Here is a 10785-nt window from a genome sequence, read left to right on the forward strand (position 1 = left end):
GTGTCAAAGCGGGGTGGGTAGGGCCCACATTTTTTCAGTTTTGATAATTTTGCAGGTAAAATGAATACGGCTCTAAGAGGAATTTTAACTTCCGGTTACACGGGGGTGATTAACGCCAAAAGCTTAGTGCCACACTGCCGCACTGCCCGTAAGGCGCTCTGGCCACCCCTGGGGTAGGCAAACCCGCCAGTCGTCGTGGTTATGCTGTTCCGCACGCAGGCGTGCGTGTTGCCTACCTGCAATGCCCGTTAGGCGCTACGGCCCCCTGAGGTAGGAAAACCAAACGTGCGGTAAAGTATAACTGCAGGAGCCACGTTTTCCCAAATTTCAGCATATCGACGAGGTCGGAGAAAAATAGGTCGGACAATCTAAATACACTCCGAAGAGCTTACTCCCTCACTTTTATTCATGTTTTGTCCGGGTGGGGGAGGGGGATGGTGAGAGAGGCGCGAGGACTTTACGAAGCCGATCGGACTTTGTCTTTGGCCTCCAGTCGGTTCATGTGAAGCTGCCCATGGCCGTGTCGGATGTAGCTACAACTGTGAAGCTACAAACAGGGTCGTAGGTGAGTTATGACCTGTGATCAGACTCTGATCATCGCACCACGTGATCGTCAAGGTTTGTATGCTTCCCAGTCCGAGCACATTACAATCAGTTTTATTTTTCGGATTGCGCGAATGAAAATTCACTGACCTGCAAGCTGCAAGTGTGCGACAATCATACACTTGGATTTTCAGTGCGTCCACGTTGAAGGCATTGCTGTCACACTAATGATGAAACACGTAGCTGTGATGCGTGATATAGTTCTTAGAGGCGTTCAGCCGTTCAGGGAGGTGTTAAAAGCATGGCCATTGATTGAGCCGGCAGACTATGTTTAGTGGGTCAAATAACACCAGACGGGGGTACGAGATAAAAGTTCACAACTGACACCGGGGGAAAACTAACACTAAGAAACTTGTGGGGAAAGTCTGACACACAGAAAGTACTTCCGGATACACCGATAAAACCAGGACACAGTCGAAATCAAAGCGACACGCGAAACTTGCCGACGAACGACACCAACACACCAACAACAACGTCAGACAAACAGAGAGCCGGAAATGCGGCATGGGACAAAACAAGGGAGGACGACTGCAGCGCTAGCGGCGGGCGCGGGAGGAACTAAAGGTTATTTGAACCTGAGAATGTCGGTGCGACTGTAGCTCAGTTTGAAGCATCAATTATAATCGATTAGTAAAGGGTTCTAGAACATGGCATGGTGGCGTCTGTTTTACGAGGTCTTTGATAATGATGATGAGAATCGGGAGAATCTATGTCGAAGTGATGTCGAAACACCCCTGTCATCGATTCCACGGCCAAATCGGGGCTAACGCAGGTAATAGAAATGGGTACTGCAAACCTCTCACACCCACATATCATCAACGAGCCTTCAGCAGACTTCATCTTTTACATGAATTAAATACACTTAGGGTGCCCCTTCCCAGCCAGAAATGCCATGTCTAAGGTGATCATTCAGACGTCTAAATGAAATGGTCACTTTAGACGTTTATTAGACATGGCAGTTCTGGCTGGGTTGGGCCAATGGCCGGACAATTAGGCAACCCACCAAAACATCTAGATGTGGGACTATTTACGTTTTATAAAAGAAGGGGGGGGGGGGTGCTAGGGGACCCTCTATGACACTTCTTTTATTTTTTGTTTTCTTTTTATGAAGGAGGGAAGACGGGCTATCTAACTTGTAGTTTCAGGTCACGCGTTCAAGCATTCAAAATACAAATGACAGCATGACGTAGAGTAAATGTGGTATGATTGTCAAAAATATGAAGAAATTTAATTTGTGTAACTTGACAACCAACTGACTCTCCCTTGATCAGACCCTGGAAAGATTGTTGCAACAAATAATACAAAAAAGCAAATTTTGCAAAAAATTCGTTTTATTTTCAAAAGATACTTTTGAAATTGACAATAAAAGCAAATAATTCAGGATGAACAAGGTATCAGTGAGTAGTAATGCTGAGGTTCAGTATTACTACTTCAGTGAAAGGTGAGACAGATAAAAGTAAGGGGTACAGAAATAAAGAAGATATTCTGCTTTGAAACAATAACATAAAGCCAACATTAATCAATGAAATAAATAAATATTTGATACACAATAAAAACAGTTGAAATATAACAAATAAGTCTAGTGTGTTCTTTAATTAACACCAACAAATAACACATATTAATGGTAAAAAATCAGACCCTAAAAGGCATATCTAGAAGTTGCACTTGGTTGTGTAAAACAAAACAAAATTGCTATAAAAAACAAGAGAAGAAAATCTTAAACATTTCCCTTACAAAATGACTCATTTAGGATTAAATACATTCTCATTCAAAATGCTGATGTTTTCTCCGCCTAGTGTTTTTATAATTGCTACCTACTCAAGGTATGTTTTTAATAAGAACAAACACTCTAGAATGAAAAGTGCATTACACTCGGCCAATAAAACTCATTCTGTTTGAAACAATTAGCATGTTAGAAAATAATGGCAAGCCGCCCAACTGCTCAAATTGAAAATTATACTGTCAGGTAAGTAGCAAAATCAATTGGTTCTGGAATTATACTCTTTCCTCAAAGGCAATGCTCCATAGTGCAATAAATTTATAAAAAAATATTGTGGTTGAAATTAAAAAGATTGCCTGATGACCTAGCTTTTCCATTTTTTTGCAGTACTGCAAGCATTTATGCTTGCTCCAGTAGTACGTTTGCTCTCAAACCCAGATACAATACATCTCCGTTTTAAAACAATGCATTCTCATAGCTGAATTCATCACAAGCAAATACCTAAATAGAAGACAAAACTTAGTTCTTAGTACTCTTTGCTTGTAAAACCATTTTTAAGATGTAGGGTTTTTGAGAAAGTAAAAGAACTTGTGTGGTCTTAACACATGAGATGAATTTCTAATGCACTAACAAAAATAAAGATTGCAAGCATCATATATAAATAAACCACTCATGAATGAAAACTGGGTTCCCTCACGTGAAGGGCACCATTTAGTTTAGAAACATTGGTAGGTTCGTGCAGTTAGATTCACAAATTTCCATACGTCACTAGATGCACAGTTGTCAATATGTAATGCAATGCATCGTAATTCAATTTGCAAAGCAGATTGATCTATGAACACACACATACATACAAGGACTTACACAGCTGGGGAACATAATTGTAAAAAGGAAATTCACCTCTGAAAAGCAGATAAACGAGAACATCAAGGATTCTAGTTAGATTCAGCCACAGGATGATTACAATATCAGCTTGTGCTACAAGAACAATAGCCCTAAGATTTAAATTTGCAGTCACAACACAATACATGCAATACCATGTACAGACATATTTACAAGCTTAAAATTTCAGCATTTACAAATAAAGGGTCATTGCATGGCTGCTAACTTGTATTTGCCAGTATTTTAGCAAAAATTGTTAAAAGCTGGCACAGCAAGCACGACTATAACAAAGTTCAATGTGAATGCATAGAACTTTTACAAATTGCACATTACTTCACTAGTGCACGCAAGCTGGCTGAAGGCAAAAATGAAACTGGTCTAGACTTGATTACACACAGTGAAATATTCCATAAGAATCAAGTCGAATTATTGTTTCCCTGCACAAACAAATTTCTATAAATCTGAATGTCTGAACTAAACATTCAAATTCCCTTTCCATGAAGTAAATGGAAAAACACCTTACAGGCTCATCTAGACAGCCATGATGTAAATAGAATAGTCTAGAAAATCCATACTTTCTAGTAATACTGTGAAATTTCGAATTTCAAGCTATACACATATATATATAGTAAATATATTTATATGTCAACTTAGATCAATGTTTCCAAATCAACCACAGGTTGAATTCATAGAATAAATAGCATACATACTATATTTTACAATGTCTCCTCAGAGACTGAGATTCATCAAAAGAGACTCCAAGGTTACCATTTTGAACAATATCATTCACATGTAGGATTGGTACTGTCTTTACATTAAAAGAGCAGCTAAAACCCTGTTTTTCTTTACAAGACGTGCAAAATTTGAAGTTCTCACTCCAAAACATTTTTGTTCATAAAGAAAAATTCACTTCCTACCTTCTCTTTTAGCACTGAGTTGTCTTGCAATTGTTTTCAATCGTCTGACCATGTAACTCAGGCACTTTGAAAAAGCATATTTTGCTCTGCTCCTATCTCCATATTGATATACACATTTTAGTGGCACTCCAGTCCCATAACTTTAAAATTCATGACTCACTTTCCTGACTAATTTTTCTAGTAGTGAGTCTAATAAAGCATGGTAAAAAACAGGTGTCATACACATGCACACATCTGGTCTCATGCAAACCAAGAAAAGTGTTCTGAAATCTTGATTTGCAAATATTGAATCTCTCATTCACACAACTTGAATTTAATGCTACAATGACACACTGCAGATTCCTGCAGCGTATTGCCTCCAGTCAATACATCACATCACACTGAATTATTTTCCTAGCTGTCCTTCACCATCACTTTCACTTTCACTTCACTTCACTTCACTTTCAGTGGGCACACATTCCTCTTTTGAAGCGTCGACAGGACACCAAAAGTGGATGGAGAAACTATCCCACTCGTTGCTTATGGGGCAGCAGAAACAGGGGCTGCCAGAGCCTCCCAATCAATAGAGGGAGCCCGAGAGCTGGGACTCAGTGGAGTGCTTGGCGTGTGAGGGCTAGGACTCCCACTGGGAGTGCCTGCAGATCCAGTTGATCCTGGAGAGTTAATGGCCATGGCAATCCAACCACTGGTAAAGAACTGTGGTGTCTTTGGAGACTGCAGGTGGCGAACGCGAGGAGGCTCAGGAAGTTCTTTCTCCTTCTCTGCAGGAAAAGGTTCCTGAAAAATAATTTTGAAATAACATTGAAGTATAACAGCAAACAAGATGATTTTTTGTTCATAAAACTGCATGGTTTGCAAGGTTACTGACCTGCAGAGAAAGAGCCTCATCTCAGGATTCTGACCCTTTAGTTTTCCGGCCAGTGAGCGTGCCAACCAAAGATTTTAAAGTGGCACCGATTCCTCTGCCAGGTGACTGTGCACTAGTGCTAGGCTGTCTGAAGCCTTGAGGGTGAGCATCAAGACATTTCTGGTAACGTAGCTGAAAAGTGAGATCAAGTTAATTAGAAAAGAAACTTAAGCTTGGTAGACAATTTTAACAATAATAACCACCAGCTTAACTCACCTTGCAAGCAGCTTCTACTGTTTTACAAAGTGCACCTGATGATGGTTCACAATGGAAAGCATGTGCTATGAATAAATCCTGTGCAGTGTGCATGACAAAAGCACACTGCTTCACATTCCGGCCAATTCCCAAGAACGACAAGTAGCGTACACGACATTCTGTTATTAAAGTATCATCCTGAAAGACCAAAAATATGTATGAAATAGCATGTCACAAATTGCCAAAATAATCAGAATCCGTAATAGATCAATACGTTTTACAATTTAGTGAACAAAGTTGATAGTAAAACTTTAAAAAAACAATCCAAAATTTGTGTTTGAGCAGATGATTAAATGTGAACACCTACACTAGGGTTAAGTATGGAGATCATTGATGGGGCCACAGCAACATGGACTGGACGCCATTGATCTTGAGGAGCAGCACCAGATAGCAAGTCAATGGCATCATTTAATACATCCATTCCCGTTGCTCTATCAACTTGTACGGAGCCTAAGTACAAAGCTCGAAGGACTTTTCGTGGCTCCTCCATTGGTGTGGGAAAGGATTGTGCTGCAAATAATTATGATGTGGTTAATAAAAAAACTATGATATATCTTACATGAAAAATCCGATTGCATGATAGATACTTACTGACAAGTGCCATGCCACTACGATGGTGAAAACGTCGATGTTCTGTAGGGAGATTTGTTGGTCGTGCAGCAAGACCTGCCCTACCAGATATTCCATGTCCTGTAAAGATACGTCAAAAAATTATTTAAGACAGAGAAACTTACAAGAACTAAAGATATTTTAAAATATTGATACACATACCAATGTCAATGGGCTTTGCAAGATTCTGTTGCAGACTTCTTTCTATCATAATCTTTTTGCAAATGTCTCTTAATGTATTTGCAATTGTTCGGGCTGGAATATCACAACGGAAAACATGGCACATGTGCTTTCGTGTAGTGCGATCACGGGCAACGTATGCAAAATCCCTGGAAAACAGAAGAATATTTTTTTTTTTACTCATATACCTAGTAAGGTGCAACAGCTGATAGCTGGAGGTTGCGCGTGCACAGGTCTAGTTAAGACAACAACAAGCTATGATGCCGGTGGCAGGCTGACGAAGACTACCCTATAGGCACCATAGAAAAATGCATATTTGAGCCAATGGAAAAAAATATGCTATGCTTACTCATCTATTTACGTGAATCACATTGGAACACAAACTAATTATGATTACAAGATGTTGAAAATTAAGGCAGGACTAGCTATTCTGATGATTTTGCTAGGCTTACAAAAGCTTTAACATTCATTTGCATTCACATATTATTCATCACACAAACACAAAACACAATTTAGTAATACAATGACAGAAGCACTTGCAACAAAGCTGTCTTGAGTGAGTTCATCCTATGAAAGCAAAAGCATTAAAAGTCAAATTATTCTCTGCATTATTTTTATTAATAGAAATGCAAGGTTTGTTGATTTTAGGTGCTTGCAAATTAAAATGAAGCTTGAATGCACAAATGGCTTAGTAATAAGACAATCATTACCTCTCCCTGAAGATGAATCATCATTGAATAGAGATTGTAAGAGAAAAAGTACATTAGATTTATGTTATGAATTATGTTATAAAATCATGAATGAAATAGTTTCATTTTTATCAAAACAGTATATGGCCAAAGTATTAAGATTGCGGCCTAAAATGGAATTTTCATGGATATTGTACAAAAGAAAACAACAGTATAAATACGTAAAGGGACTTGGGAAAAATTACATATAACTATACGAAAAAATTCATTAACTGGTATTCTACTGCAAGAGTCTGAATGCTTATTACATTAGAGCTCAAAAATTAAATTTCCACACTTAAATTACTTTCAAACAGCAATCCATATATGAAGATATTAAAAGTCTGTTGCATGCAATCTTTTTATTGTAACTTCAATATCCAAACAAGGAAACAAAGAGAACGAGTTTAACATACCTGCCGTGATCGCGACCAACTCCCCAAACTCTTATTGTGTGGATTGGTTGTGTGTTGAGAAGTGTTAAATTTTCAGGGTCTATGAGTTTCAATGCTCCTTCATCCAAATCCATGAACAGGTCCTTTCCCTGTGTATAAGAGGAATGCACATTATTTAAAGTCTGTCCAGTTCAAAATTCTACAATTATTCTGGATTAGAAACTTTAGAAAAAGGCATTGTATTCCATGCTTGTCAGGCAGACAACTTACGTCTCCCCAGCGGCCGACCACGTCGAGGAGGTCGTTGCGGCCCAGAGACAGGTCCACGATGCACTTGTTGACGGCCTTGCTGCTGCGCTCCGGGGTGAGGTCCGCCTCGGCGATCTCCACCCAGCCGAGTGAGCGCACGGCGAAGCGGATGGGGCGCTCCTTGGCGTCGCCCGCGTCCAGCGAGTTGCCCATCCCCATGGAGCCCATGCCGGGCCCGCGCGCGGCCCCGCCGGCGGGGTTGGCGCCCGGGGTGGCGCTGGCCGGGTAGCTGCGCCGCTTGAGCGCCAGCTCCTCGCGCCGGTCGCGGTCGCGGTCCCGCTGCCCCGACAGCTCCTCCAGCGCGGAGCTCGTGTTGCTGCGCGTGACGCACGACACCACCGCGGACAGCGTCTGCAACCACCACAATAACGTCAAGATGGGCCGTCCCAGACATGCAAATATGCTGAAGACAAAAAGAAGCTGACAACAATTGTCGTACCGTGTCCGTGTCCTTGGAGAGCAGCGCCGAGTCCCTGGACTTGCCCCCGGGCGTGGGCGTGTCCAGGCCGGGCGGCTCGCGCTGGATAGTGCCGCTCTTGATGTGCCAGTAGTAAGGGCCGTCATTGTCTGCAACAGGAACAAAAACAAAATTCAGTCAGAAAACTTTTCGGGAAAATTTAAACTTACCAAGAAAAATCTAAATCAAGAATCTATCTTGAAAGCAGATGATACCAATTTAAATATACTATAGTATACCTGTGTTTTAATATTTCTAGTTTGATTTTTATTTGTGATGGTTTCTCATCATATTTTAAATGTTTTTCTCGTTTATCGTCTTATTATAAAGGGGAGGGAGGAGGGCGCGTACCGGGCGGCAGCCGCGGCCATGGATGGGACCTTCCTCCCTCCCTCCCTCCCTCCCTCACTCCCTCCCTCACTCCCTCCCTCACTCCCTCCGTCACTCCCTCACTCACTCACTCACTCACTCACTCACTCACTCACTCACTCACTCACTCACTCACTCACTCCCTCCCTCACTCCCTCACTTACTCCCTCACTCACTCCCTCCCTCACTCACTCCCTCACTCACTCACTCACTCTGCGCCAAAGAAATGCTGTTTTCTGGTCTGCGCTTGGTTCTCTGTACTTATCGAGAGTAAAAGCTAGCTGACACTTTTAAGTTTCTTATATATTCTTTATGTTTAGTCAAAAGGTTTAAGGTATCATCTGCTAAAAAAAATTGGAAAAAATTGAAATGTTTCCAGAAAATGGGTAAAAATTGAACTTTTAGATGTAGTTAAAATAGAACTTTCTAGAAACTGTTTCTGAGAATGCCGGAAATTGAGGGTACCGGAAACAACAAGGACTGCAACTCACCCTCGTGGCGCTCCCAGCCGGGCGGCAGGTTCTCCTTGGGGGTGTGCCCCGTGGGCGAGTCCGGCGAGGGCGTGAGCGGGCTGCCCTCCTGGCCCGGGGGCGGCAGCGGTGGCTGGGCGGCCGGCGGAGGGCGCCGCTTCACCGCGACCGCGTACAGGTCGTTGTTGAGCTGCCCCGGGATGTGCGGGATGTCGGAGCCGTCCAGGGCAGCGCTGTTCACGTTCAGGAGGCTGCAAACAGACGAGGAGAACGGAGTTAGCCCTGGGGTTATAGCAGCGCCATCAGAGGAAACAAGAGCCGGCGGTTCACATGAGACGTCCGCAGCAGAGGCACTCAACGGCGCGGAATCAATCCGCCGCAAAGCGAGAGGGGGCGGCAGGAAGGCGCACCCTCACGGGAAATCACGCTTCCAAATTACTTTATTACTTTTGGAAAAGGTCCGGAGTAGGAGAAGGGGGGAATTAACCGAAGGGAGCAAGGGAAATCACCGCCCTGCGGACTTGGCCGTAATAATTCACGCCTCCTCACTGTGGTAGTCCTGGAGGGTGGAGCAGGAGGGGGAGAGGGGGGTGCACACGTGAGCACCGGCCTTAAGCCCCCGGCCCTGCGGAGGGCAGCGATTGCTGCCCTCCTTCCCTTACTGCCTTTACCAACCGTAACGCAGAAAATTGTGAAAACATAGGGGGTAGCGGCCCAGTTTGGAGGTGGGAGTCGCGGTGGGGGAGAACCGAGAACCGATTACACAAGCCCGCAGTACACTGTAATTTATACATGCGAAACCAAGTTCTTTCTTTTGTTCTAATTTTTTAAATACAAGTCACTGAGATTCTCGTTTTAATGGGACACTAATTCAGGACAATATTTCATAATTTTTTTTTACATCTGGAAAGTTACAAAAGCATAGTTGCAATGTTAACAAACCTAGCGATTTTGAGAGAAATAATAAAAGATTGACGAAAAATATTTTTAATTTTAAGTTTTTCGCTGACACGTACTTGATTACAGGTGACAGCCGGGGTTATTTTACAAGCAGTGTATCCACCCGGACTCCGAGAACTGTGCCCAGCACCTAGTAACTTGACTTTGGCGTGCCGGGAAAATGAGCCTTAGTCACAGGGGGAGAGCCCGCCCCGGCCGCACGGCAGCGAGCCCCGATAGGGGCCCCCCGCCCCCGCGGCGGGGCGTGGCGGGGCGTGGCAGGGCGCACGCAAGACAGCGGCTGGCGCCACCAAGTCGCGAGGGGTCTGGCGGCGCCGCCGGGGGCCCCCGCCTGGGGGTGGAGGTGGAGGGGCTGTCGGGGTGGGGGTCGGCCACCCCTGCGCCCCCCAGCCGCAGCACCGCAATTTGACCACATTCGAAAAGATGGCCTTGACGGTTTGTTGCCACAGGGACACGCGGCGGCGCGGTGGCGCCAGGCGCCCTGGGGCGGAGTGTTCGAAGGGCGTAAGAGCGAGAGCCTCTCTACGGCCGACCCACGCCGCCGAGCGGGTGGCGCCATCACTCGCGTTAGTTTGTGGCCGGGAGGGTGGCAGTGGCCCAGGTGGCCGTTGTTCTTGCGTCGACTTGCGGCGGTGTGGTGGGACGACCACCGCTAGCGCCGCCCGGCCCTCGGCCCGGAGCACAAACAAACCCCGGGACGGGCAAAACCACGGAGAGCGGCCGGTCCGGTCCGGTCCGGTCCGGGGGCGGGAGCGAGACAGGAGAGGTAGTAGGGATCCCCAGCAGTAAAATACACCGACCCCAGCGGGACAAACAGGGACGGGCCGGGACCGCTCCGCCCCCGACACACGGCCGGCAGCGGTGAGGCGTGGGCCGGGTCGATTGCGATCTCTAGTCCGGCGAGTAGTGTGCGGAAGCTCCGAGTAGTGTAGAGATTTACCGCAGCGGCCATCTTGGAGTCGGCGGGACGGCCGGTGTGTGGATAGACGGATGGATGCGCGTCTCGTCTCCCCCTACCCCCCCC

At 44.8% G+C, this 10785-nt stretch overlaps 2 protein-coding genes across 5 annotated transcripts in view; both read right to left on the minus strand.

The window, feature by feature from the left end:
- The window catches only part of LOC113216390 (uncharacterized), a 467922-nt gene extending 466840 nt beyond the window's left edge, over window positions 1–1082 (minus strand). The window contains exon 1 of the mRNA XM_052266594.1: window positions 694–1082. Coding sequence (XP_052122554.1) covers window positions 694–721 — 28 coding nt within the window. The 5' untranslated portion in view covers window positions 722–1082. The remainder of the gene's footprint in view (window positions 1–693) is intronic.
- An 830-nt stretch (window positions 1083–1912) lies between these two features.
- Window positions 1913–10785, minus strand: part of LOC113215828 (protein Fe65 homolog) — an 80567-nt gene continuing 71694 nt past the window's right edge. For all 4 annotated transcript variants that reach the window (XM_052266631.1, XM_052266629.1, XM_052266628.1 and 1 more), the window contains 10 exons: window positions 8823–9052; window positions 7945–8072; window positions 7467–7856; window positions 7218–7345; window positions 6056–6222; window positions 5876–5974; window positions 5592–5794; window positions 5246–5422; window positions 4991–5161; window positions 1913–4899 (listed from right to left, as the gene is read on the minus strand). In XM_052266631.1, the coding sequence (XP_052122591.1) occupies window positions 5012–5161; window positions 5246–5422; window positions 5592–5794; window positions 5876–5974; window positions 6056–6222; window positions 7218–7345; window positions 7467–7856; window positions 7945–8072; window positions 8823–9052 (1672 nt within the window). In that variant the 3' untranslated portion in view covers window positions 1913–4899; window positions 4991–5011. The remainder of the gene's footprint in view (window positions 4900–4990; window positions 5162–5245; window positions 5423–5591; window positions 5795–5875; window positions 5975–6055; window positions 6223–7217; window positions 7346–7466; window positions 7857–7944; window positions 8073–8822; window positions 9053–10785) is intronic.

Source organism: Frankliniella occidentalis, unplaced genomic scaffold (genome assembly GCF_000697945.3).
Source record: "Frankliniella occidentalis isolate FOCC.00 unplaced genomic scaffold, Focc_3.1 Scaffold41, whole genome shotgun sequence".
NCBI lineage: Eukaryota > Metazoa > Arthropoda > Insecta > Thysanoptera > Thripidae > Frankliniella > Frankliniella occidentalis.